The following is a 25,266-nucleotide window of genomic DNA, read 5'->3' as shown; positions in this document are numbered from 1 at the left end:
ATATTGGGGATCTGGAAGGAGTCGGGGAGGGAATACATACGATCAAAATATATTTAAATATTAAATGAAAAACTTCAAGGGGTTAAAACATTAAATAAAAAATTCTGAGGGGTTTCGGGGATAAAATAAGGATATTACTGGTTTTAACTGATCTCAGCAGCATGGTTTTCTTAATGGGACCTAGGGCTCTAGAAGGTTCCAGGGTTTTAGACTAGGTGAGAAAACCACTCAAAGTCTGTTTAAAGAACATTCTGAGTGTGAGGTTGCACTCTTCTGTATGAGTGTCTTTTATCACATAAAAATATCTGGAAAAACAGTAAAAAAAAAAAAAAAAAAAAAAAGAGAGAGAGAGAGAAAAGAAAAAAGGTTTTCCCCTTAAAAAAAGAAAAATTTAAAATATGCCCAATAACAAAAAAGTATATGAGAAATTAAATGAATGTAAATAAAGTTTTTTAAAGAATTTAATGAATACACTTGAAGGAGCTAAGAGAATGGGGCCTGTAGGCAGAGGGATGAGAGTTTGAAAGTGTATGGGCCCAGCCAGTAAAGTGTAGCATGGTCCATTAATATGAGAGCCAGAGTTTGATTTCCAGTACCCATGTAGTAGCCAGGCATGGAGGCTTGGAAGGATGGTGGGACAGAGGCAGGCTTGTACCTCAAGCTCTAGTCGCAGGGATGCAGAGACAGGAGGATTTCTATGATTTTCTGTTCATCCAGTCTAGCCAAGTCAGTAAACTCTAGGTTCAGTAAGAGACTCCATCTCAAACAAGGTGGGAGATCGAGGAAGACACTCATCATGGACCTCTGCCCTCGACATGCACACATACAGATGAGCACCTGCATAAACCACACATGCATGCACACTTGCACACACACACACACACACACACACACACACACACACACGAGCAAGCAGGCACAAAAAGCATGCTCTTTTCCTGAGATTCTCCAATGTGCTACCACAGGGAGCAGACCATCTGGTGTTAGACCTGAGGGAGTCACCCTTCCAGATAACATTTTTGTCTTTTACAAAGCTGCTGTATCCCAAGGTTAGAGGAACAAGGATGGGGAGGGAATTAGATCAAAAGTCAAAATTCTGGGGGTGAGAGGCTGGAGAAATGGCTCAGAGGTTAAGAGCACTGACTGCTCTTCCAGATAGTCCTGGGTTCAATTCCCAGAACCCCCCATGGTGGCTCACAACCATCTGTAATGGGATCCAATGCCCTCTTCTGGTGTGTCTGACGATAGCAACAGTGTCTTCATATACATTAAAAAAAAAAAAAGTCAAGATTCTGAATTCAGTTTCTATCATCACACCAAAGTCACTGGGCCTAGTTTTTTTTCCTTTTATAAACCAGGGGCTAGACTAAATGAGAAGTTTGGTTTGTTTGTTTGAATATAAATTTTAATTGGGAACAGTGATCAACATTATTTAAGTTTTTGAATTTTTAAAATTTATTGTCTTGACACAGGGCATCCATCATACATTGTGCTCAAGTCGACACATCACTGAAGGTAACCTTGGGGTTCTAGTGCTCCTCGGTGTTCCACCCCCTGATGCCTGGTGGGAGCAAACCTGCACAGCCATGCCTTGTTCTCGAAGTGCTGGGGGTTAACGGTGGCTTCTGCGTGCTGGGCGAGCGCTCTACCAGCTAGGCTACATCTCCATCCCCTAGAGAGAGTGTGACAATCCCTTTGCCAGGGAGCACAGTGGGGTCACCCTTGACCGATAAGCACAAGCAGGAGGCAAGAGAGCCTGGAAGGGATCTCTTCCAAATCAAGAATAAGCTGGAACTCAGGAAGCCATGGGATCTTACTGGGGAGCACATGCATGCTCGCACAGACAAGATGCCGTTGCATGCAGAGAGCTGCACATTCCTGATCCTGCCTGTTTTCTGATCCTGCCTCTTCATAGGTCACATGTCCTAAAATGTCAGATGGCAAAGCTCCCTGGACGTGGGCCAGAGAGGCTGGCATTCTGAGGTAACTTATTAAGAGCAAAGGCGACTACAGGACAGTATGGTAATGGCTCATCAGGAGTCTTGTATTCAAGTCTCTCTCTCTCTCTCTCTCTCTCTCTCTCTCTCTCTCTCTCTTTCTCTCTCTCTCTCTCTGTGTGTGTGTGTGTGTGTGTGTGTGTGTGTGTGTGTGTGTAATCCCCTTGTTAAGAACAAGAAACTGTGAAGCTGTGCTCATGGCCATTTAAGGGGACTGCAGTTCTTCCCTTTCAGGCTCAGTTACGAGTGCCTAAAAATGCCTAGTAGGTAACACCTGTCTTCTGCCCTGTTGTGGCACCTGTCACATTATGGTGCTGGAAAACTCAGCTCTCCACCAAGAACACTGTTTCCAGAATGTTCTAGCAGCAGTAGACATTTAGAACGCCCTCCACCTGAGATTCTTGCTTTCCATTAAACTTTGATCAGTGGATGGAGGATAGATAGTGTTTAATGTAGCCTAGCTGACTTTAAACTTGAAAAGAAGCCAAGAGGGCCTTGAATTCCTGATCCTCCTGCTTTTATCTCCCAAGTACTGGGAGTAGGGACCATCATGCCTGGGTTTTTCATCAAACTTAACAGAGTCTCAGTTTGACACTGACTAGATCAGGTTGGCCTGTGGACATGTTCATAGGGACTGTCTTGTGTTGATTGATGTGGGAAGACCTATAGCTCACTGTAGGCGGCACCATTCCCTAGGCAGGGGAGCTTGCACTTTATAAATAGAGAGGAGATTAAGCACAACTAAACACAAGCAGGTTTCTCTCTGTCTGCTCTTGGCTATGGGTGTGACTGTTTTAAGTTCCTGCTACCTTGACCTCCCTGCTGGGGTGGACTATCACCTAAATTGTGAGCTACAATGAACAAACCCTTTCTCCACGCATTTGCTTTATCAGGGTAAAGGACACTAAGACAGCTCCTGGGAAACAGCACCCAAGGTTGATCTGTGGTTATGACACGAATTCACACATACACATGCACACCCAGCACACATATGCACCCACACAAACACAGATATGCACAAAGAAAAGCAACATGCTTCAAGCTTGCAAAAGAAACTGAAAATGGGGAAGACAAAGATGAAGAGAAAACAGAGAAGAAAGGAGGAAACAGATCAAGGAAATCTTGAGAATCACATAACAAAACGATGAGGAGTCGGCTCAATGCTGGGACAGAAAAGGGGAAACATCCACCAGACAACACAAGGAAAAACCCAGAAAGCTTAATGACTCCTGTGAAAAAAAAAAAAAAATGTTTTTTAGAAATAAAAGGCGCTAAATTAAAAAAAAAAAAACTAAACTAAACACCTTTTTGTGCTTCAAAGACCACCACTAAGAAAGAAAAGAATTGAGGGCTGGCAAGATGGCTCAGTGCATAAAGGCACTTGCTGTGCATTCCGAAGTCCATTCCTTGATCCACAGTGGGAAGAGAGAAATGACATCTGAAGATTGTCCTCCGACTTCCACAGGTGAGTTGCGCACGTGTGCACACACACACACACACACACACACACACACACAAGATGAAAAGTTGGGTCTAGAAGTGTAGCTTAGTTGTTTGGATGCTTGCCTGGGTTCTCACCACCCCCACCCCCCAGCCTTGAATAAACAAGATGTGAAGTTACACACATTGCAATCTAGCACTCAGAAGGCTCAAGGGCGGGGGTGGGGTGGGGGAGGAGCTCAAGGTCATTCTCAACTGCATATTTGGGTCAAGGCTAGCCCAAGATGCCTGAGACACTGTCTCAAAAACAAAACAAAAAAACAAGCAAAAAAATTCATTCTTTGGGATGAGCAAAATAGTTAAGGGTCTCCATCCTGAGATGGTCAGTCACAGAGCACCCTATCCATGTGAGGAAAAATAATTCCCCTGGCAGGAGCTGGGAGGATGTGGGGTGTGGGGCTGGGGGTCCTCCTACAGCTGTGGTGGGCCCTGGAGCTTGCATTTGTAATGTCTGTCACCTCTCTGCTCACACTCCCTGCCTTCTGTCCTAGAGCGACTCTGTGGTCCTGGAGTCTGCAATTCTTTGTGCTTGCGCTGGGCCAGGGCTCCCACACATTTGAGGTCTCTAGGCCAGTGATGTGGAACTTAGAAATGTTCTTTGAGGCCCACCATCCTGGTTGTAGAAGGGGTGAGCCTGTCCTTCTGACGTTGTATGAACTTCCCTGGCTTTCCCCAATGCAGAAGAACTCAACATTTTGACGTCTACCAGGGTCACACTCAGCATCTGTGTAAGCAAGTTACAAATAGACACAAACAAAACCAATAAAGCACAAAATCTCATTTCTTTTCAGGCCTTGGATAAGCTGTGGTTCTTGTCTTGGGTGGCTACCCTTGGCCGAGCTGCATGTAGACAGTGGGCTGTGGGTTCTACAAGCATCCCAGGAGCTGACGGGGCCACAGGCTTTCTCCCGGGATTCTAAGAGGTTCACAAAGTCCAGCACTGGAAGACAGTGGGGAGGGGACAAGGGAGAAGGCCCTGATACAGCGTGCCTTCTGGGGTGTCTAAAGAGCATATGGCCCTGCACTTAGGGAGATCGGGAGCCAGTCTGTGCCCTTGGACATGGTGACGGGAAAGCTAGATCAACCTCCTGGAGTCTGGTGTTCCAGTGCTCCTGCCCTGGAAAGCTTTTCTTTCTCTTGTGCGTGCTAATATATGTGTGTGTTGGTATGTGTATATATGCTCAAATGTGTGCGTGCAGTGAGCGTGGATGTGTGTGTAAAGTGGAGGTTGATATTGGATGTCATCCTGGACCCTTCTCTATTTTCCCAGACGGTATCTCTTTCTGAACACAGTGATTTGACTGGGGTGGTTAGCCACTTTGCCCCTAGGATCCTCTGCCTTCCCCACCTGAGCACTAAGGTCATGGGGCCCTTGTCAAGCCTGCCCGGTGTCCATGTGTGCACTGGGGATCTGAACTCTGGCCTCTTGCTTGCGGGGCAAGCCCTTTACCCTCTAAGCCCTCTCCCAGCCTCCCCTTCTTTCCTGTTTTGGGCTCTCCTGGGGTCTGAGAAGACACTGGGTAATAGTCATGGTTTGGGGCTGACCTGTCATTATAATTGGGGAACCTGGTCTTGCTCTTTCAGGTTGGTAACACATTCTAGATTCCTGGAGCCCCGATTCATTTACTCAACAGAAAGCCATTGATCAGCTAATGTATCAGGCACACTGCAGGGTCCTTTGCCTTGGCAGACATCTCTGCCAAGGGGCAAGGGGAGTGGGGGCTGCAGGGGTGTCCAACACTAATGTGGGTATCTCAAACAGGCATACAGAGGTGTCAAGACCTGTGGGACACTCTCAGAGACCGTTGAACCACTTCAGTGCCTTGATAAAATGGGTTCTTCTGGCCAGTAAGCTGCCCGAGACTACGACTGGGAATCTCAAGTACACAAGCATCCAGCTTGGGCCCAGGGACCCAGGAGAGGCGAGAGCCAAATAGAACAGGAATCAGATTCAGGACCTCTATCTCCATCGGCCGTGTAAAGCTGTTGCCATGGCCCCAGAACCTCCTGCCTCTTGTCTGTTAGTGCACAATGGCCATCTTTAGAAGAGCGTATCCTGGTTCATGTTCAGAAACCCAGAGGACTTTGATGTCCTGCCTGCAGTGTGGATTGCAAGAAAGTTCCTGTTTACACTTCTGGAAGAAACTCAAAAATGTGCACAGACTTTTTTTTAATTATATTTGAAAAAAAATAGCTTATTTTGTAGCCCAGACTGGCCTTGAACTTGCGCAGTACCCACTTGCACCATCACAGGTGTATATGGATGAGTTTAAGAGGGAGAGATTTTGAAGTTCGATGACCTGCTTTGAGAAGCTGGGAGGTGGTGGTGGTGGGGTGGACTCAGGAAGACTTTCCTTCTGATTGGCTGCAGAATGGGTAGGCGGGACTTATGAAAAATTTAAGGCTCCAATTGGCTCTGCCCTGTGCAAGCGGTGCCTTTTATTCTCCGGGTCAGCGCCCAGAGAGAGGCCAGGCAAATCTGTGGGATCCACCGCCTCCGCGATGCATCGGCTGCAGGTAGTGCTGGGCCACTTGGCCGGCCGGCCCGAGTCGAGCTCCGCGCTGCAAGCTGCGCCCTGCTCCGCTGGCTTCCCGCAGGCCTCGGCCTCCGACGTGGTGGTGGTGCACGGACGGCGCACCCCCATCGGCCGCGCCAGCCGCGGCGGCTTCAAGGTGAGGCCCCTCAGGCGGCCGAGGGGAGCAGAAGGTGGTCAGCGTGGGTGGGGATCCTGCCCACGGGGGTCCGGTGACCCCAAGGTCCCCAGGTGGGAATGCGGGAGCTGGGCTCACCGCTGCTGCGCCTCGTCCTGCAGGACACCACCCCCGACGAGCTTCTGTCGGCCGTGTTGACCGCGGTTCTCCAGGACGTGAAGCTAAAGCCTGAGCAGCTGGGAGACATCTCCGTGGGTGAGCTCCCCTGCGGGTCCGGCACCTGCCCTTACCCCGCCCTCTTTCTTCCCGGGTTCGGTGTCCTACCTCACAGATGTGAGTGGGAAGGCTCTGGACCACACCGGTCTGAAGGGACTGCTCCTGATGGCCAGTCTCAAGCCTAGACCCTTGGGCGCCCCCTCGTGGCACCTCTGCCAACTGAGAGGAGCTGGAAAGCGGGAGCGCCCCTCGGTGATGCTCTAAAGCCCAGATGTTCCTGGAGACTCCAGGAGGTGGGAAAACGCAGTTGTCTACCTACACGGACATCCTGTCCCGGGTTACAGGTGCAGATGGGTTCACCCCACCCTGCCCTAACCCCTTCTCTTTCCCTGAGCTATAACGTAGTGTAGGACACGGTTTTGTCCCAAGGTGCCAGCCTGTTCCTCCTCCCTGCAACGATGCAGGAGTTGCAGACTCTCACGTCCCTCGCCCGCCCGCAGCCCCGCTTCCCTCAGCTTTTCAGGCTTTGCACTGTGTCTCTTACCCTAGTCTCTCCTGTTACCAGGCAAGCAGGCCCTACCCAAGCATGGGATTTAGAGAAGCATGCCTTGGCAAGTGATGGCCCTCCAGCACTGTACTACTGGCTGACAGGCTGTTGGGTAGCTGGCTCCCCATTCCCCAGATTCTGAGCCCCCACAGCCTCACATGAACCTCTCTCCGGAGACTGTGATTCTTGGGGAGATCTGGAATGGCTCCTTTCTGGGGCTTATTTTACTTTAGGCCTCGGGCGGGACTCCAACCGGCACTGAGTGATGGCTCTTCTGTCCACAGGCAATGTGCTTCAGCCCGGGGCGGGAGCCTTCATGGCACGCATTGCCCAGTTCCTGAGGTAATCTCTCCGGCTCCAGCTGGCTTGTCCACCATGACCGCTGAAGGTCCTGGCACTGGGGATGCATCTGTGTATGGTGGAAGATCAGGTTGAATGAAGATTGAGGCAACTAGAGTCCACTGACCTGACCTCTCATGAACTTTTTCTCTATTTAGAGGGGCGTGTCCCTGGGCCCATGGCCAAGGCATCCAGGACTTGGGGACTGAGTCAGAGCTTCTCTGTGGCTTAACTTTTAAACAAAGCCAACTTATCGCATACCCTTTAGAGTGTAAATAATCTCGTGGCCACACTAAGCAGTGTCTGCTTCCATTCTCAGCTGAGCACTTGTGAAGTCCAGGCTCATCCAGTCATTGGCAGCTTGGGACTGGGGTGGCACCCCGCACAGGAACCCAGGGGGAGGAGACCTGATAGTCTTTGCTTCCCCTCATGGAGAAGCAGTGGTTCATTCATTTCTATGTGAAGCCTGAGAACTCTTTTTCCCTCAGTCCTTCCGCAAACTTGCTAGTGACAGATCAGGAACAGACAGACAAACAACAAGCAGACAAACAGAACCTCTGGGAACTGGCAAGGGTTAGACTTAGCCTGAGGTTCAGAGTCTCCCTGTCCCTCTCCAGATTAACAGTACTCTCATCTCCAACTGGCTTCCCCAAATTGACTGTATCAGGGCTATCTGCCTCCATGCCCCCTCTGCGCATTCTGTCCCCATGAAGGGTTTCTGTCTGCTCTCCCTGTCCTGGCTAAAACCTGCTCAAATATCCTCTTACCCTTTGTTCTCACGTTCCTCAAACCCTCGGGCTTCAAATGAGTGACCCCTCTGTCATGTGATGTGTCATGTGATGTGGCCTTCCCACACATCTTCCTCTGTATTATGGTTGGGCATTCGATGAGGCGCAGTACTGTCAGCCCCTCAGCCCCTCTCAGGTGCAACCTCACGTTTGGAGGCTGTTTAGGAGAAACTTGATGCATAGAGAGTGGTAACCAGAAATTAGGGAACCTAGGAGAAATTCCAGTCTGGAGAGCCGTCCTCCTGGGTGCCCCTTCAGAACCTGGCTTGGAGCAGCAGTTCAGGGAGTCTCCGGTTTACCTACACACCAGAACCATCTTAATTCCTGTGTGTTCACCCTCTGGTGTTCTCAGAATGTCAGTCAAGGTTCTGGGAGGCTCCTAGTGCTTAGCCACGTTGGCCAAGGCCTGTATGCCACCTTGGAAGGTAGCTCCTATAATTTTAATGGCTGAACCCAGGGAGCCCGAGATCAAGGGGTTGAAGGATGAACATGTGGAGTGGGGAAACACTCCACAGAGGAGAAAACTGGACACATTGGACTAATTCTGTGTCTACTAGAAAGGTCGAGGTGGGGGTGAATGGTAGCCCAGTGTTGGAATGCTCCTGCCGTGTCTTAGGCTAGCAGCAGGCTTACTTGTCCTCAGAGAGCCATAGACATGAATGATTTTCATTGCAGAGTCTTCATGGCAAAGGAAGGAGGTTGTCTGTGGCCCACAACAGGCTTCCATGTCTGTGTTGAGAACCATGGGACAGATGAGAATGTGCTTGGGGACTCTGGGTAGTAATTGTGGCGACAGGTCTGCACAGTAGCTGCTCTCATTCTCATTATGGATCTGCTCCAGTGGGAGTTGCCTGATGTCCTGATTTCTACGCACACTGCTGGGGCTCTCATGGGGCCGAGCATTCCGGTGGGCCCTGCTTTCCATGAGACAGGGTCACGCCCAGGGCTGGCCACACATCCAGGGCTGGCCACACATCATCCAGGGCTGACCGCCATCTCCCCCTCTGTTCCAGCGGCATCCCAGAGACTGTACCTTTGTCTACAGTCAACAGACAGTGTTCATCAGGGCTGCAGGCGGTGGCCAACATTGCTGGTAAGTTGTGACTGTTGGATGCCCATGAGTGTACCCTGACCTTGGTCCTTGACCTTCAGGACCCTAGGCAGAAAGAGTGGAGGAACACATACTGTCGCACCCCAAGCCTTTTTGGGTGCTCCTGGGTCTTCTATGAGGCTTTGTTGTGTGTACCCCGAGAACAGGGAGGGAGTGGGCTTTGCTGCTCCAGGGCAGACCCACCCCGGCCAAGGATGGTTATGAAGTACTTTTGTTGCAGGTGGCATCAGAAATGGGTCTTATGACATTGGCATGGCCTGTGGGTAAGATCACCTTCCTGCCGGACCTTATTAACCAATGCAATAATCAAACTAATTTTTCTCTCCTCAGTTCTGAGGGGCCATGATTCCAGGATTCTCTCTGCCCACTAAGACAGCTGAATAGGCTGGGCTTCCAGAAATGTGTGTAGGAGTGGCCCAAGTGCTGGGCTGCTCAGGAATGCTCCAGTCTCAGCACAAGCAGGAAGGGGAGTTGGTCTCTAAGGTGCCCTGGGAACTGCCAGGGTGGAACACGTAGGCAAGCATGTTGAGAAAGCACTACAGTGCCCCCAGGGCACTCGCTTGTGTGTTCTCTTTGCCTGTAGAGAAAGGAATATCAGTGTTGGTTCTCTAAACCCAGAGACATACGGAGCAGAGCACTGTGGCTCCTGCCTGTCCGTCCCAGCTAGTGAGACAAGAGGATCTTAGGTTGGGAGCCATCGGAAAGTCAGGGACAACTTTTTAATAGATAGATAGATAGATAGATAGATAGATAGATAGATAGATAGATAGATAGATAGATAGATAGAATGTGAATACATTGTAGCTGTCTTCAGAGACATTGGAAGAGGGCATTTGATCTCATTGCACATGGTTGTGAGCCACGATGTGGTTGCTGGGAATTGAACTCAGGACCTCGGGAAGAGCGGTCAGTGCACTTAACGTCTGAGCAGTCTCTCCAGCACCGCAGGAACAGCTTTCATTGTACAACTTTTCTCCTCAGCCATTCTCTTGCCACCAGTCTGGCACTCGGGTACATCCGCATTCTGAGGGACAGACTGCTGGGTATCTGTTCACCGTTACCACCTAGACTGCACCCCAGGGTGCTAGGACCTAGACTTGAGGTTATCCAAAGCTGGAAAGACAGTGAAGGGGAGGCCTTGGGAGGCTTCAGAGCTAGCAGTCAGTTCTATAGAATAGCTTTTGATAGGAAGCATTGCAGCCCTAAGGTCAGGTCCTGGCTGCCTGCACCATGTTGCCCTGACCTGCATGCCATTAGGAAGACAACCCAAGTCCACAGATGAGGACTGTGGTGGCAAAGGGTCACAGCCAGCCTGGCCATTGCTGTTCATTGTGTCACAGTGAGGGCAGCAGATGTGGCTGAAGGGGAATGGCTGGGGATCCCTAAGTTCCTCGAGGGAGTCTGGACCCAATCAGCTTGAGGACCCTCGTGCTGGAAACAGAGCAGGTGGATCTATAGGATGCCCACAGCACGACCTGACCATCCCTTAGCTGAGGCTGATCTAGATGCCTAGGTGTGGTCTAGGTTGGACAACCAAGGACATTCCCTACCACTCAGACCCTACTGTCCTCATCTTTATAAGGGACACCTATGGCAGCTCTGTGATGGTTACAGGAGGGTCAGCTGGCTCCATGGGGTCTGTGCCCTGTGGTGACACTGTGTGAAGGCATTTTATGCTGTAAAAGACGTCAAGCTAGAGCTAGAGGAAGGCAAAACTCTTAAGGTCATCTGCTGTTGTCTTGACGCTTCACCCCCACCCACACACCCTTTCTGAGACCTGGCCTTCCTCCTTGTCTGTTCCAGTCAGGTCTCTCTTTGATTGACGTTAACTCTGTGCTGGTTTTAAATTTCTCCTTTCCCCCTTTGACTTTGATATTCCTGAGAGCTTGGCCCAGCTCTGAGCATTTGTCCAGTGCTGAGGGGTGGGTACCAGAAGGCTGTGCCTGGGGACTGCCAGTTTTCTGCACCAGCACTGGGAGTGTGTCTGGTAAAGTGCTGGGTCCTATGCTTGAGGGAGAGAAGGCTCGGCTGTCTTGTAACCTCCACCTGCCTCATGGGCCTTCTCAGGCTTCCTAGAGAGCTTACCTCACTCCCCAAGGGCTCCCTGGATCTTTCTTCCCTAGCACTTGCCGCACAACTGGCTGTCCCTGGGGCTTCCTACTAGAGCCTAGAGCTCACTCCTCTTCTTCCTCCTCTTCAGGGTGGAGTCCATGTCCCTGTCTGAGAGAGAGAACCCTGGGAATATTTCTTCCCGCCTGCTGGAGAGTGAGAAAGCCAGAGACTGCCTGATTCCTATGGGGTAAGTGTTCACAGGAAGCTGTGTATGTACCACTCATGGTTCTGCCTGTCCTTGACCAGACACCAGGATATTTTCTTCTCTGGCTGACAGTACTTAGCTTCCTCTTCTTCCTCTGGCTGTCATATGCTCAACAGGAACTGGATATGAGATTGATGCTGTCCTTGATTTTACTTTCCTGAGGCCTCCCATCCCTGCAAACACACACACACACACACACACACACACACACACACACACACACACACACACCACATTCACTCTCTGACTCCACAAATTTCCAAATGAAGTTCACTCTATATTACTGTGTCTCAGGGAAGGCAGTGTGAGCAATCCCTAAAGCCTTGGGAGGCCTCAACAGTTGTGTACATGGGGAGCTTGGTTTCTTGTCCTTGCAGGGGAGGACTCAGGCCTGTGAGATACCTTGTGGGAAGTCTTTTCCATCTCTCCAGTGCTTTAGTTCTGCAGCCATGTCTGTGAGCTCTCCTCATTGTATCCAAGGGCAAGGGATTCTCGGAGACTCACTGTATGAGAACTCTAGGCTGACCTGGCTTTCTCCACGTCCTGTGTGTCTCAAGGGTAGCCTGGAAGCCACAGGAGAAACTGGGGCCAGGTAGTGTTCCCACCATCCTCCTGCCCTTTCTTATGGGCAGAGATGACACACCCGGGGGACAATTCCTTCTGAAGGCCCCCACGTTCAGGCTGCTCTTCCCTCTTTGAGGTGTGAGTCTTTGAGCATCTGTGGACATGGGCGCTCAGTATTCATGATGAGCCAGGAGTCCCTGGGGCATGGGCTGGAAGCTCTGTCTCTGATGTGGACCCCCATAGGGGCAAGCATTGTCCTTCAGCGTGGCCCTGGCCCTCAGGCCAGCAGACCCACAGCCTCTGCTTTCCTGTGTGTGCACTAGGATAACCTCGGAGAACATGGCTGAGCGGTTTGGCATTTCAAGGCAGAAACAGGATGATTTCGCACTGGCCTCCCAGCAGAAGTGAGTGTCGGGGTGGGTGGGGGTGGGCTAAGGGTGGGGCTGGAAATGGCCTGAGCTGGGGCTCTCACTGTGACCCTAAGGTGTTGACTAGCCTCGTGGCTCTAGCTGGCAGGTGGAAAGGTTCTGCAGCAGCAATGTGGGGTGGGTCTTCTCAGTCTGCTTTAACTGTTCACTGAGGTCTGTCTCCCTAGGGAGTGTCCTCTCCCTAGCTGGGCCTCAGCTCCTCCTCTACTCTGCTTCTTGGGACATAAGAAAAAGGACCCAGTTTTGACCAGACATGGAGGTCACTGGTGATCCTTAAGCTTGGAGTGTGGGGTCAGTGGTGCTAAGACCTTATTCTTCTAGCATGAGATGAAGACCTGGGTTTGGAATGGTGGCCTGAGGCCACCAACCGAGAAAACCAGAGCCTCGAGCCTGTGGGGAATGGAAGGGCAGGATGGCCATTCAGGTCATGGGTTGAGAACAAAGGGAGGGATAAAATGTAAGCCAGGTGGCCTCACCTTTTAGAGTTGGCCAGCAGTGTGCTTTCACTGGCAGCCGTGTGCCCCTGCCCACTGGAATGGCTCCGCCTACTTGTTTTGCTCATCCTGACATGCTTTGTGTGTCAACAGTGTGTGAACCAGAAAATTGTCCAGGAGGTGCACTTCGCTTTTTAAATTGAAGATGGGGAGCCTGTAGACCAGGCTGGCCCCGAACTCAGAAGTCTGCCTGCCTCTGCCTCCCAAGTGCTGGGATTAAAGGCGTGTGCCACCACCGCCCAGCTGAAATTGTATCTTTAGCAGTCAAACATGAGCCTTGAAGAATCAAACATTCCCAAGGTTCCAGCCTCATTGTGGAAAAGACCACAGAGCAGGCTTAGCAGCCAGGGAATAAGGAGTGCGGAGACAGTAGCACCTCTGAACTCCCTGCTGTTGACTGGGATGAGCAACTCCAAACTGTGAAAATCAGGAGCTGACGATGAGGCCAGGAGAGCTTTGAGCACAGCTTTCCCTCCCTGAGGAAGGCAGTGTCTGAGGAATCTTAGCAGTCACTGAGAGCTCCAACAGAAACAGAACACTCCCTGGTGGCACAACCTTCCTGAGTTAGCAAAGACCAGAGGCAGGCAGGAAGAGACTAGGGCCTGACTCTCGCTGTCCATGGTGCTGACAGGGCAGCAAGAGCCCAGAGCAGAGGATGCTTCCGTGCTGAGATTGTGCCTGTGACAACCACTGTCCTTGATGATAAGGGTGACAAGAAAACCATCACCGTGTCTCAGGATGAGGGTGTCCACCCCAGCACCACCATGGAGGGCCTGGCCAAGCTGAAGCCTGTCTTCAAGAATGGAGGCTCTACCACGGCTGGTGAGTGTGGGTCAGGCCGATGGCAGTAGTGTGCCCCACTCTGAGACCTGGAGCTGACCATGCCACCTGGGAAGGTGATGGTGGGGGCTCTGGCTCTCCTTGGCTAGGCCTCATCACAACCTTCCTCCCCTAGGAAACTCCAGTCAGGTGAGTGATGGAGCAGCTGCTGTCCTGCTGGCCCGGAGGTCCAAGGCTGAAGAGTTGGGCCTCCCTATCCTTGGAGTCCTGAGGTCCTATGCAGTGGTCGGGGTTCCTCCTGACATCATGGGCATCGGACCTGCCTATGCCATCCCTGTGGCCTTGCAGAAAGCAGGTGAGATGGCTCCTTCTCCCCCGGGCTTGGATCCTTCATAACCTGTATCTGGGACTGGGGAGTGCTGGGTTTGACCTTGTGGGTGCTCTGCAATGAAGGTGAGTCAGGCTAGCACCCCACATCCAAGACCTCTCTAACCTACTACTAGGAACCCACTCACCTGGCATGCACAGTAGACCACTAGAGCTGTCCTTGGGACTGAGCCCAAGGAGATTTAGAGTCCCGCTCATAACTGTCAGCTCTGATCCAAATCTTGTCTACAGGGCTGACTGTGGATGACATAGACATCTTTGAGATCAATGAGGCCTTTGCAAGTCAGGTGAGCCTGGGTGTTATGGTGGGATGGATTAGTCCAGCAGTTCAGAGCAGATGGGACTTTAGCACCTTCTCTGGCTCCTTCCAGGCCCTCTACTGTGTAGAGAAGCTAGGAATTCCTGCCGAGAAGGTGAACCCCCTGGGGGGTGCAATAGCCCTGGGCCACCCCCTGGGCTGCACGGGAGCAAGGCAGGTTGTCACTCTGCTCAATGAGCTGAAGCGTCGTGGCAGACGGTAAGGCTGCTCCCTGTGGGCTGTTGTGGGGGTTATTTGAGCTGGGGTGTGTGATAGCTGGGGCTTGGGGAGGTGAGCACACACACGGGTGTTCTGAACTGGGAATGGAGGGGTGACACCTGTCTTTCAGAAGCCTTGCTTCAAAAGCAGCATAACCAGGTGTCTGCCACCTGGGTGTGTGTCTGTCTGGGACTCAGTTCCCACAGGTCTGCTCTGCCGGCTTTGACTCTGCCCATGAGCCCTTGCTGCCGCAGCTCTGCCTGGTGGGAGCATGGGTTGGGGTCTGGCTGTGCGAGCCAACGCTGGTCCTTTTCCTCAGGGCTTATGGCGTGGTGTCCATGTGCATCGGGACAGGGATGGGAGCTGCTGCCGTCTTTGAATACCCTGGGAACTGAAGCCTGGCTGCAGACACTACCCAGATTCCTGCAGTGGTGTCCGGAGACGGACGCTACAGAAGCCATCATGTGGGACACTCAGCAGAGGAGGGGTGTGTCACGGCACTTTAATTTAGAAAATGTGATTGCTATATGTGTACAAGTGGCACTGGGGCATCTAATCCGGTCCTCTCAGATGAACCAAAGACAGCTCACGCCACGCTTGACCACAGGACAATGTATATTTCTTTGGACAGTGGCCTCATGAGTGGCGGGTATGATGAGCGTAGTAAACGTGTGTTATCTGATCTTGGTTGCAGTCATTTCACTCAAGGTCCAGCTCTTGTTTCGTTGAAATCCGTTGGAATCTTTGTAGTGACTGTCATACCTGATCTGTTAGTAGCAGCCTGTGCTTGTTAGCGCTGAGACCTGTCACGCAGGGCCTGGCTCACACCACACCCTGGAAGGAGATCCCCCATCCTAGGAGGGCTTCCAGCCCCGTAGCCTGTGTCCCTGTTCAGCCTGCCCCTCAACCCTGAGCCAGATTGTTGTCCTCAGCTGGGGCTGGGCCTGAGGACTACAGAGCCTCAGAACTCATGGAGTTTCATGTATCTCTCGTCATAAGAGCCTTGACCCCGCAGCCTCAGGAGACAGGGCTTCTCGCTCAGCATGCCTTCCACCACCAGTGTGGACTCATACCGGAGGCTGCTCCTGAGGGAGGGATAGATGAACTTTGGTGGTCCCAGCTGGTGCTCAGGCCTATGGGTGGTGCCCCGAGGCAGAAGGCAGCTCTTACCTAGGGTTGAAGAACACCTGAATCTGGGTGGAAGTTGGGGGTGCATTGGTGGCTCGGGCCTTCAGCAGTCCACTGCCTGGGAAGACCCCAAATGCACGATCCTCCCTGGCTGGTTCCTCCTGTCCTACACCATGAAGAAAGGATCAGACGAGCCTCTCAGGTGCACCTCCGGCACCGCCAGCAACCCAGGGCAGGGCAACCAGGAACTGGATGACAGTGGACTCCAGAAGTGTCAGGTGCCACCAGCCCTAGAGAGCCAGTCTACCTGGACAGGACTCAGCTGCCCGTCCTCGGGGTCTTGCTCAGTCCCGTCAAGGAACAGCAGCATATGGGAGGCCCAGCGTACCCATCAGCACCGTCCAGTAGCTGAGGCAGCTGCTCAGGTTCATCAGGTAGACCTCCCGAGTGTGCTGCTGGTTCACGAAACAGGTCCCAAAATCCACCCAGCTGGTGGAGAGCTGCAGGGCTGGCAGGGTCACGAAGGCTCGCAGGGGCACCTCCTGGGAGCCCAAGCCAGTGACTCAGTGAAGGGCGAGGCCACCTTGCCCACTGGGGTGGTGTTCTGAACTGGGGTCCTGGGACATGGGACCCCACCTCCCCCGAGTATGGATACTTTTGAACAGAGCTAGGGGCAGCAGGGGGTTGGCACTGCCACCAAAGCCAGAGGGGCAGGTGGAATCCGGCATGACCAGAAGGACCCCCTCAGCATCTATGCCAGCCTCTCCCATGAAGCTGTGTGCTCGGCTCCCAGTCTCAATAGGTCAGTCAGCCATCTGACCTCCTTCCTTGTCTCTTTCCTCCTAGGGGGTCCAAGGCACACCCCTCAACTCATTAGACCCTGAGCCAAGTGGCCAGAGGCCCCTCAGAAGACCACGAGTCACTTGGGTACTGCCATGGGTGACTTCTCTTTGGCCCTGGCTGCCGCCCAGGTCTCCAGCTGGGCTGCTGCCCGGGTTTCTGGCTGCAGGGCTCCACGACTCTGTTTGACTCCTGGTCTTCCTGGCATCTCACCGGGTCTATCCTCAACTGCATCCCCAGCTAGACATTCTGACTCCCTCAGCCCCACACCGACCCGTGTGTGACCTGGTCAGCGCCACTCAGTCTGATACCCAAAGCCCTACAGGAGCCGAGTAGTGTCCCTCACCTCTTCCTTGGGTGCTCCCCGTGCCTACCAATAAGGCCACACCCTAGGTCTCTCCATTTTCACCAAACATTAATTAAACAGGAAGCAGGCTTCACCTGTCACCTCTTCGGAGGAGCACCCTGGATTTCCCCTTCCAGTCCCTTATCCTCGGGGCAGGGCACCATCTTCCTCCCCAGGGGGCGTGGAGTGAGAGAGGCAGGGGCAGCCTAGAACATGCCTGAACAGTATGGTTGGTGAAGCCCAGGAGCAGATTCTGTGTGAAAACCATCTTTCTCTCCCCGTTCTCACTCTCCTGAATTTCCACTCCAGGCAACATCTGGTCGGCTGAGAGCTTCTGGTAGGAGAGCAGTTCCAGGGATAGTGAGAAGGACACATCCACCTGCATACATGTGGACTCAGGGTCACTCTGTTGCTTAAGCAGGTGTCTCTCCTACAGCCCCTCTGGTCCAACCAGGACCTAGCTGTTCAGCCCCTAGCTTATGGGGCCTGTGGAGACCAGAGTGGCTCAACTGCCCAGCTCATAGCTCAGCAGCGCCCCCTCGTGGGGCATTTGTCCTCATTGCCTGCACACACCGGCTGTGTGCCTAGTACCTGGTCAGCAGAGGTCAGCCTTCCTTATCCCCAGGCGGCTACCAGAGGGGACAGAATAAGGAAATGCCTTTTTCACCCAGCATGAGCACGCCCTGGGCTGAGGTTGTGTGGACATGCCAATGAAAAACTGTTTTTACCCGGAGGACATGAGGGCCCGGTTAGGGTCTGAAATAGGGCATCCAGGCAGCTTTTCACAGTGCCTCTGGCTGCTGTGGGGAGCTGGGCTGTGGAAACGGGACCTGGGCTGCAAACAGTACAGAGGAGACCTAAATAAAGTGGGCCTTGGGCTCCTGGCCCTGAAGTCAGCTCCGTGGTAGCTCATCAGACTCAGCCGAGGCATTTGCTACATGACTTTCACAGGGTGAGGAGGCAGGCCTGGGAGCATGTGCCTGTTGCAAGTATTCTGAGGGCTGGTGTTCCCAGGCTTGGAGGCCATTGTCTAGGGCCAGGAGGAGGTAAGGAGGCAACACCGACAGGTCAGAAGTCACCCTTGGGGCTTGGTGAGTTCAGAGCTCTGGCTGGCAGGAAAGGCTGCTATAATAAAATGTCACTGTATTGAGAAGGTGCCACACGGGACAGGACATGGTGGCTATAATAAAATGTCACTGTATTGAGAAGGTGCCACACGGGACAGGAACATGGTGGCTATAATAAAACGTCACTGTATTGAGAAGGTGCCACACGGGACAGGAACATGGTGGCTATAATAAAACGTCACTGTATTGAGAAGGTGCCACATGGGGGACAGGAACATGGTGGCTATAATAAAACGTCACTGTATTGAGAAGGTGCCACACGGGACAGGAACATGGTGGCTATAATAAAACATCACTGTATTGAGAAGGTGCCACACGGGACAGGAATATGGTGGCTATAATAAAATGTCACTGTATTGAGAAGGTGCCACACGGGACAGGAACATGGTGGCTATAATAAAACGTCACTGTATTGAGAAGGTGCCACACGGGACAGGACATGGTGGCTATAATAAAACGTCACTGTATTGAGAAGGTGCCACACGGGACAGGACATGGTGGCTATAATAAAAGGTCACTGTATTGAGAAGGTGCCACACGGGACAGGACATGGTGGCTATAACAAAATCTCATTGTATTGAGAAGGTGCCACACGGGACAGGACATGGTGGCTATAACAAAATCTCACTGTATTGAGAAGGTGCCACACGGGACAGGACATGGTGGCTATAACAAAATCTCACTGTATTGAGAAGGTGGCCGAGATGAACCAAGATATGCAGAGTAAGGCAGGCACTCAGGGGCAACTCCAAAACTCACCAACAGAAGGGGTGAGGGGCTGCAAGGAACGGAGGAAGAGGGCTTTGCAAGGTGGAGGTGGGGGTGGGAGAGGGAGGGTCTGCAGCCTTGCTGTCCACCCGGACAACATCACTTTTAAAACTCCAGTCTCATATGTACCCTGTGCTCTGAGGGGTTTACTTACACTCGTGGCAATCCAACCGTGGGTGGCCTTAAGCCATGGCATATAGCTTTGAGCCAAAGGGCACATGAGAAGGAAGGGGACATAGTGTGAAGCAGAGGTGCTTGGTAGTGTGCACTGGCCTCTACCAGGCCGTCAGTGGTGGGACCATGAGGACACACTGGGGAGTCTGTGTATAACCTGTGCAGAAGGACTTTGTATGTTGAAAGGGACGTATCAGAGGGCATGCACCTATGACTGTCCATTTGTACCTCGTGCCCAGATGTGAGCAGGACGTGTCTGTGTGTTGCCTTAGGAGTGGGGAGGAGGGGGACGCTCCCCCCCCCCCCCCGCACTGACCAGCATGTTCTTCTGTGGGCGGATCATCAGCTGCTGGCCTGAGGAGGCTGTCTCCTCGTCACACTGATGAGGGGCTCTGTTGTCCCAGATGGCCCCACTTTTAGAAACGGAGAAGGGCCTGGAGACCTGGGCCCGAAAGTGGTATAGGATTTCCGTGGTGTTGATCAGTTTCAGATGGCGGATGGTAAGCCAGTCACTCCGCACCTGGAGGCCACAGAGGTGGCAGGGCGGGGGGGGGGGGCAGAGTGTGACTGGCATGGCATATCACATGACATGTCTCCTCCTACTCCTGAGGCTCATGACTCTGGGAAAGGGACTCAGGACTTGAAAGACCTGTACCCTAGAAGGACCCACAGGCACATGGGAGGTACCTGTCCTTTGATTGGTTCAGGCTGACAGCATACTTACCCCAGTGCAGGGATTTTGGGGGATGAGGTCGCTGGCCTGGCACCAGAATTCCAAGTAGCCACTGTTGTCCAGCTCGGCATGCAGCCTGCCCAGTGACAGACACTGCTCAGGCCACCAGGATCTGGGCCCAACAGTGTCTCCTTCCTGTGCCTGTTGTCCCTGCCTCCCTTCTGTTCCCGTCCTTTGGCTCTGAGAACTACACCAGGGAAATAAGTTTCTTCTCTCAAGAGGACAGGGGCAGGGGAGGGAGATCCAGTGGCCTTACTGTGCATGTCTCACGTAACCATTCAGATCCAGTCTCAGGGGGCCCACAGCAAAGTCCTGAAGGCGTTGCATTCGACCTGGAATCTGTCTGTCTGTCTGCAGAGGCCAGTCCATCATGTTGGTCCCTGGGCTGAGTGGGCAATGGGGCTCCCAGGGGAGAGGGGGTGGCCATGGTCCCTTCGGCCCAGGTAGGAAGGCTCACCTCCTTATCCAAGCTCATGAAGCCCAGGGCATAGCCGGCATACCCCACCTTGTGCATAACACCGGGGCCAAGCACAGTGGGCGTGAAGAATATGTAGATGGTCCTGTAGTCTAAAGCTGGGATGACCTGACAAGAATACAGTAGCCTCATGTTCACTGGCAGGCCAAGGCAGCTCCACGCGAGAACTCCTACCCCCACATACTCACCACCTGCTGGGGGCTGACATGGTATATGTGGTCAGAGGGCACGGCGTTGTGCCCCTGCAGGATGACAGAGATGATTTGCTCTTCGGCCCTGGTGCCACAACTGTGGCTGCCCTATTATCAACGAGACCCTGTGGCTCACGTGGGCCCAGGAGACCTGGGCCACACCTCACCATACCCTGTACTCTCGCTTACCAGTGAGGGGAAAGTGTAGCTAGACACTGACACATTGGAGGGACATGGGGACCCTGGCAAGCTGGCCTCCGAGGTCTCGGGGTACACGATCTCATTCCCATCTTGATCCCGCAGTGGGAAGGGTGGCCCGTAAAACACTAGCAGCTCCAGCAGCCGGTCCTCATTTTCTTCTGGGATATAGGTCTGCCAGTCCAGGCGGATGTCTGGGGCAGCCATGGAGGAGAAAGAAGGGTGGGTGGGCTCTTTCCGACCTCAACCTCCCTATTCTCCCACACCCATGGTCGGGGGGGGGGAGGGTTCCTCGCTATTTTTGTGGCGCTACCGCTACCGTTTTTTTTAGAGAGAAGTTCACGGGGGATGGGAAGATGGCTCAGTTGAGTGCTTGCTGTGTGTGCTGGCTAGGTTTTGTCAACCTGTCCCAGACTAGAGTTGCTTGGGAAGATGGGACCTCAGTTGAGAAGTTGCCTCCATCAGTCTGGCCTGTAGGCATGTCAATGGAACATTTTCTTAATAAATGTTTGAGGTGGGAGGACCCAGCCCATTACGGGCAACGTCATCTCTGGGCGGGTGGTCCTGGGTTATGTAAGGCCGCAAGCTGAATAAGCCAGGAGGAGCAAGCTGGCAGGCAGCACTCCCCCATAGTCTCTGCTTCAGTTCCTGCCTTCCTTCGGTGATGGACTGTAAGCCAAATAAACCCTTCTCTCCCCAAGTTGATTCTCCTTTTCATGGTGTTTTGTCACAGTAACAGAAATCAACCGTGTGTACACACAAGGACTAGAGTTTGATCTACAAAGTCAGGTGTGGGTCCTAGCATTGGGGGATGCCTCACGATACACCCAAAGCCCTTGATCTTGTCTCTCCTGTCTATCACCTGGTGTCTGCCTCCTAGCAGGGTCACCAGGAACCTTCATATCCTGAGTCTGGAGGACTGGGACAGTGTGGAGAGAGCTTAAGTGGAGAGGAAACCACAAGGGAGAATGGAAGCCAGAGAGAATGCCCAGAGGCCAGCAGGGCTCATGACACAGGTCTGTGGTCCCAGCTACTTGGAAAGAAGTGGCAGGAGAATCCCAAGTTCAAGTCTGTCCTGAGTGAGTTCAAGGGCAGCATTAGCAACTTAGTGAGACCTTGTCACTAAATGGAGAGAGAGGGAGAATGTCAGAGAGACAGTCATGGGCCGAGCGCTGGTCTAGCATGGGTGACACCCTCAGCTGACTCCTTACAACCACACAACCAACCACAAAACCCCACAGACAAGGTCATCTTGAGATTTTCCAAAGCTTAGCGTTCTGTTGTTTACCAAAACCACACATAACAGGAGAGGACAGACTCCTGAAAATTGACCTCTGCCCTCCACACTCCTCTGTCACGCATGACCGACTTAATTTTAAAACTTAAAAACAAGTTAACAGTCTTTTCCCTTCCGGTCCCAGGCGCTGCGGGAGCCGTGGGTTACCGCGCAGACATGGCCAAGTCCAAGCACACACCACGTACAACCAGTCCTGCAAATGGCACAGAAATGGCAACAGAAACCCCGGTCACAAAGATACGGATCTCTTAAGGGGGTTGATCCCAAGTTCCCGAGGAACATGTGCTTTGCCAAGAAGCACAACAAGAAAGGCCTGAAGAAGATGCAGGCCAACGCAAAGGCAGTGAGTGCTCGCGCAGAAGCCGTCAAGGCCCCTGTGAAGCCTCAGGCCATCAGGCCCAAGATGCCAAAGGACCCCAGCTGCAAACTCAGCCGCCTGGCTCTCATCGCTCACCCCAAGCTCGGGAAACGGATTTGAAGCTACATGGCCAAGGGTCGTAGGTTCTGCCAACCAAAGCCCAAGGTTCAGACCAAGGCAGAGGCTGCAGCTCCAGCTAAGGTCCAGGCTTCAGCTCCAGCCCAGGCTCCCAAAGGTGCCCAGGCCCCTGTGAGGGCCCCATAGAAAAGGCTCCTGCCAACATGAAGACAGATGGACTGCTGTGACACACTGACACACCTACCCACACACTATGCAGATGACCAGTGTCCTATGCTGTTTTTACAAATAAATGTAGGCAATATCTGTTTAAAAAAACAAGTAAACAAACAAACAAAAATATCACATCAGAGTGTTGGCGAGTCGGTGACAGTAAGAGATACCCCAGATAGCAGTGTTCATATTAGGCGGGGGGGGGGGGGGGGGGGGGGGGGCTCCTAAGAGTGATGGCCTTAAGGGGCCAACAAGGAACAGCCTAGGTGGGGACAAGAGAAGATGCTCACAAGTGCATCTAATAAAGCAGCTGAAAATACAACACGCAACTGTGGTGGTCACTGTGTCCTGATTTCAAGACACTGACTGTGAAGACAGAGATACAGCTCCAGAAACATGTGGATGCCCTGAGGAGCAGATCCCAGAGCCCTGCTCCTCACCTCTGGCCGTGCCTTCCTCAGAATGACCCAGGTTGTTTACACCTCTGGCTTCTGAGGAAACTCCTCAGAACTCTCCCTTAATCATCAAATGGCCCCCTTCACTCCAGAGGCTCCTCAGAAACCCCCAGCACCTGGTCACACTACCCTCGGAATGGAACCCCCCAGGCATGAGACCCTTTGTACTGTTCTCTCAGTATCCCCAACCCCTTACATAGCAGCTGATGTGTGCATAGCTCAGATACTGTTGGCTGAAGGGATGAGAAGAGGGGCCTTTGGAAGCATCTGTCCCTGGGAACAGTGTGACCCTGGTGACAAAGTTAAGTGAGGATGAGTCCCATTCTCTAGGAGGGAGTCACCTCTCTTTCAACCCTGGCCTGGCATAGGTGTCACCTTTCTATTCTAGTTTGTCTCAAGAGCCACAGGCCACTTAGACTCGTTGGGTCCTATTCATGGCTGTCAGCTCTCTCAAGGCATATTCTCTCCCTGCCAGACACACCCCCCTCGGCCATCATGTGAGCAAACTCACCACAGTGACTGGAGTTATATAGACGGAGAGTTCTGGTGACTGTCTCTCCTCCAGAGATCTGGGTCCCAAACCTGGAGGCAAAGAGCACCCTTAGCTAGCATACCCCTTACAGACTCTGTCACCTTGGGAGGCAGGATGCTGGGTGGGACTCAGGTCAGAGAGGCATCAGCTATCTGTCCTTGTCCCAGTAACACCAAGACCCAGGGCTGCAGAGAGTCAGACAAAAGGTCACGTCACCCTCTGCTCTGACATTCTGCCCAGCTGGGGTCATCAGATAAATTCCAGTTTATCTGTGTCAGCCCTGGGGTCTGGGGCTACCTTGGCTCGCACTCTGCCCACCCACCTGCCCCAAACAAAGCTCAGAGACACACAGATGTCAGCCATGCCCCCTGAGGCTACTCTTCTCTAAGATGGGCAGCTGGAAAACCAGGAGCTGGCACAGGCAGCCCAGATTGGCAGCCAGAAGGTTCTGGTGTGTGTGTGTGGGGGGGGGAGAGCATTGGGGATCAGAGACAGGGCTGAGGTTGGGCACCTGGTGATAGGCTGCTTCTGGAATGGGGCCACACTGTAGCACGTATTCCTCAGGGCACTGATAGGACAGCCCACCACGGCCATGTACACGGGGATGACAGTTACTGGCAGGTTTCCCACCTGCAAACACACCAGCTCATGGTGAGTGAGAGCCTCTGCATTTCTGTCAGGCAAAGCTTCTACTTGCCCAACTAGCCTGGGCTACTTCGCCACTAGCTCCTGACTGCCCTTTCTTTCCCTCATATCCCTGCTACCTCTACTGATCTACTAGCCTCTGGGCCTCTTCCCTCTTATGGTGTCTTTGTTCAAATTACTGTATCTTTTAGTTTGTTAAAGACTGCATCTGTGTGACTAGACTGGCTAGCAAATGATGAATTGCAGAGATCTGGGTCAGGGTGAGGGGGCTGGGTAGCTGTTACTGCCTCGTTACTCCACACTGTTCTTTCTAGCCTGCCCTGTACAGCATGGGGATCCAGAAGGCTCTGCTACATGGGGGGTGGGGGGGCTCTCCCATCTGAAGCATCTTAGCCTTGACCGCAGAACGGTGGCAGATGTGAGCGGGCAGCACCTGGCAGCAGCTGTGCCTGGAGAGGCTGAGACCCACAGCTGGCAGAGAGGAGACTAGGAATGGTGTGCCCACACCCATATCCTCACCATGCAGAAGAGTTCATCCCAGTACTCGCCCCACATGTTGGCACAGCCTGTGATGTCAATACTCAGCTGCTGGTAGGCTCCCAGCATGCCCTGGGAGATGTGAGGTAAGAAAGCAGCTCCCTTCCTGTGAGATAACATACTCTCCACAAAATCTGGGGAGGACAGAATGTGGAGGGTCAGGGCCCTGGACTGAGAGTGAGTAAATCCCCAGGGGTTAGTAAAGCTTGGCCCTGGTAGAGAGCCACTGCATAACCGCTCCTCAGTCAGGCGGCCAGCTCAGGCTGCACAACCTTTCCTCAGTCAGGCAGCCGGCTCGGGCTGACCCTGCTTGCCCATGCTCTGTACCTCCTCTGAAGTCAAGCTGCCACCAACCCAAACCAAAACCATGTCCTATACACAACTCAGGCCCTGGCAGGGGAAAGCTTTGCTATCTTTGGGGATTTTGCTGAGGATACACTGAGAGGGAGTCTCTGGTCCCCACTTCCCTCCTTGGCAGGCGCTGGCCCACATCCTCAGAAGGCCATGTCAAACCTGACTCTGCCCATGGCTTGG

At 52.8% G+C, this 25,266-nt stretch overlaps 2 protein-coding genes across 6 annotated transcripts in view; one reads left to right on the top strand and one right to left on the bottom strand.

Annotated features, from left to right (window-relative positions):
- The first annotated feature begins 5,939 nt into the window (after positions 1-5,939).
- On the top strand, positions 5,940-15,319 carry Acaa1 (acetyl-CoA acyltransferase 1). Its single transcript, XM_034484464.2, has 12 exons — positions 5,940-6,170; positions 6,311-6,404; positions 7,197-7,254; positions 9,053-9,132; positions 9,371-9,413; positions 11,351-11,449; positions 12,355-12,435; positions 13,585-13,775; positions 13,909-14,088; positions 14,352-14,407; positions 14,492-14,637; positions 14,957-15,319. Exons 1-12 carry the CDS (start codon positions 6,000-6,002, stop codon positions 15,030-15,032), a joined length of 1,275 nt encoding a protein of 424 aa, XP_034340355.1. The 5' UTR covers positions 5,940-5,999; the 3' UTR covers positions 15,033-15,319.
- The window catches only part of Dlec1 (DLEC1 cilia and flagella associated protein), a 46,408-nt gene continuing 36,261 nt past the window's right edge, over positions 15,120-25,266 (bottom strand). The window contains exons 25-37 of one of the 5 annotated variants that reach the window (XM_076917599.1): positions 24,715-24,866; positions 24,062-24,180; positions 23,530-23,600; positions 20,609-20,811; positions 20,417-20,527; positions 20,211-20,336; positions 20,010-20,104; positions 19,745-19,829; positions 19,337-19,540; positions 17,169-17,330; positions 16,154-16,307; positions 15,808-15,931; positions 15,120-15,722 (exon numbers count right to left, since the gene is read on the bottom strand). In XM_076917599.1, coding sequence (XP_076773714.1) covers positions 15,599-15,722; positions 15,808-15,931; positions 16,154-16,307; positions 17,169-17,330; positions 19,337-19,540; positions 19,745-19,829; positions 20,010-20,104; positions 20,211-20,336; positions 20,417-20,527; positions 20,609-20,811; positions 23,530-23,600; positions 24,062-24,180; positions 24,715-24,866 — 1,730 coding nt within the window. In that variant the 3' untranslated portion in view covers positions 15,120-15,598. Of the gene's footprint in view, positions 15,723-15,807; positions 15,932-16,072; positions 16,308-17,168; positions 17,331-19,248; positions 19,541-19,744; positions 19,830-20,009; positions 20,105-20,210; positions 20,337-20,416; positions 20,528-20,608; positions 20,812-23,529; positions 23,601-24,061; positions 24,181-24,714; positions 24,867-25,266 lie in introns of those variants that run through there. The other 4 variants (XM_076917601.1, XM_076917600.1, XM_076917602.1 and 1 more) reach the window with 4 other exon arrangements.

Source organism: Arvicanthis niloticus, chromosome 21 (assembly GCF_011762505.2).
Source record: "Arvicanthis niloticus isolate mArvNil1 chromosome 21, mArvNil1.pat.X, whole genome shotgun sequence".
Taxonomy (NCBI): Eukaryota; Metazoa; Chordata; class Mammalia; order Rodentia; family Muridae; genus Arvicanthis; species Arvicanthis niloticus.
The sequence above is the reverse complement of the archived record's forward strand: the minus strand, read 5'-3'. Positions and strand labels throughout refer to the sequence as shown.

Bases quoted from the DNA above. Each gene is read 5' to 3' on its own strand.
- Acaa1 (XM_034484464.2), top strand. From the start codon at position 6,000: ATGCATCGGCTGCAGGTAGTGCTGGGCCACTTGGCCGGCCGGCCCGAG. The intron at 14,089-14,351 runs GTGAGATGGCTC...TCTTGTCTACAG, and splicing joins TGTGGCCTTGCAGAAAGCAG to GGCTGACTGTGGATGACATA. The intron at 14,638-14,956 runs GTAAGGCTGCTC...CCTTTTCCTCAG, and splicing joins CTGAAGCGTCGTGGCAGACG to GGCTTATGGCGTGGTGTCCA.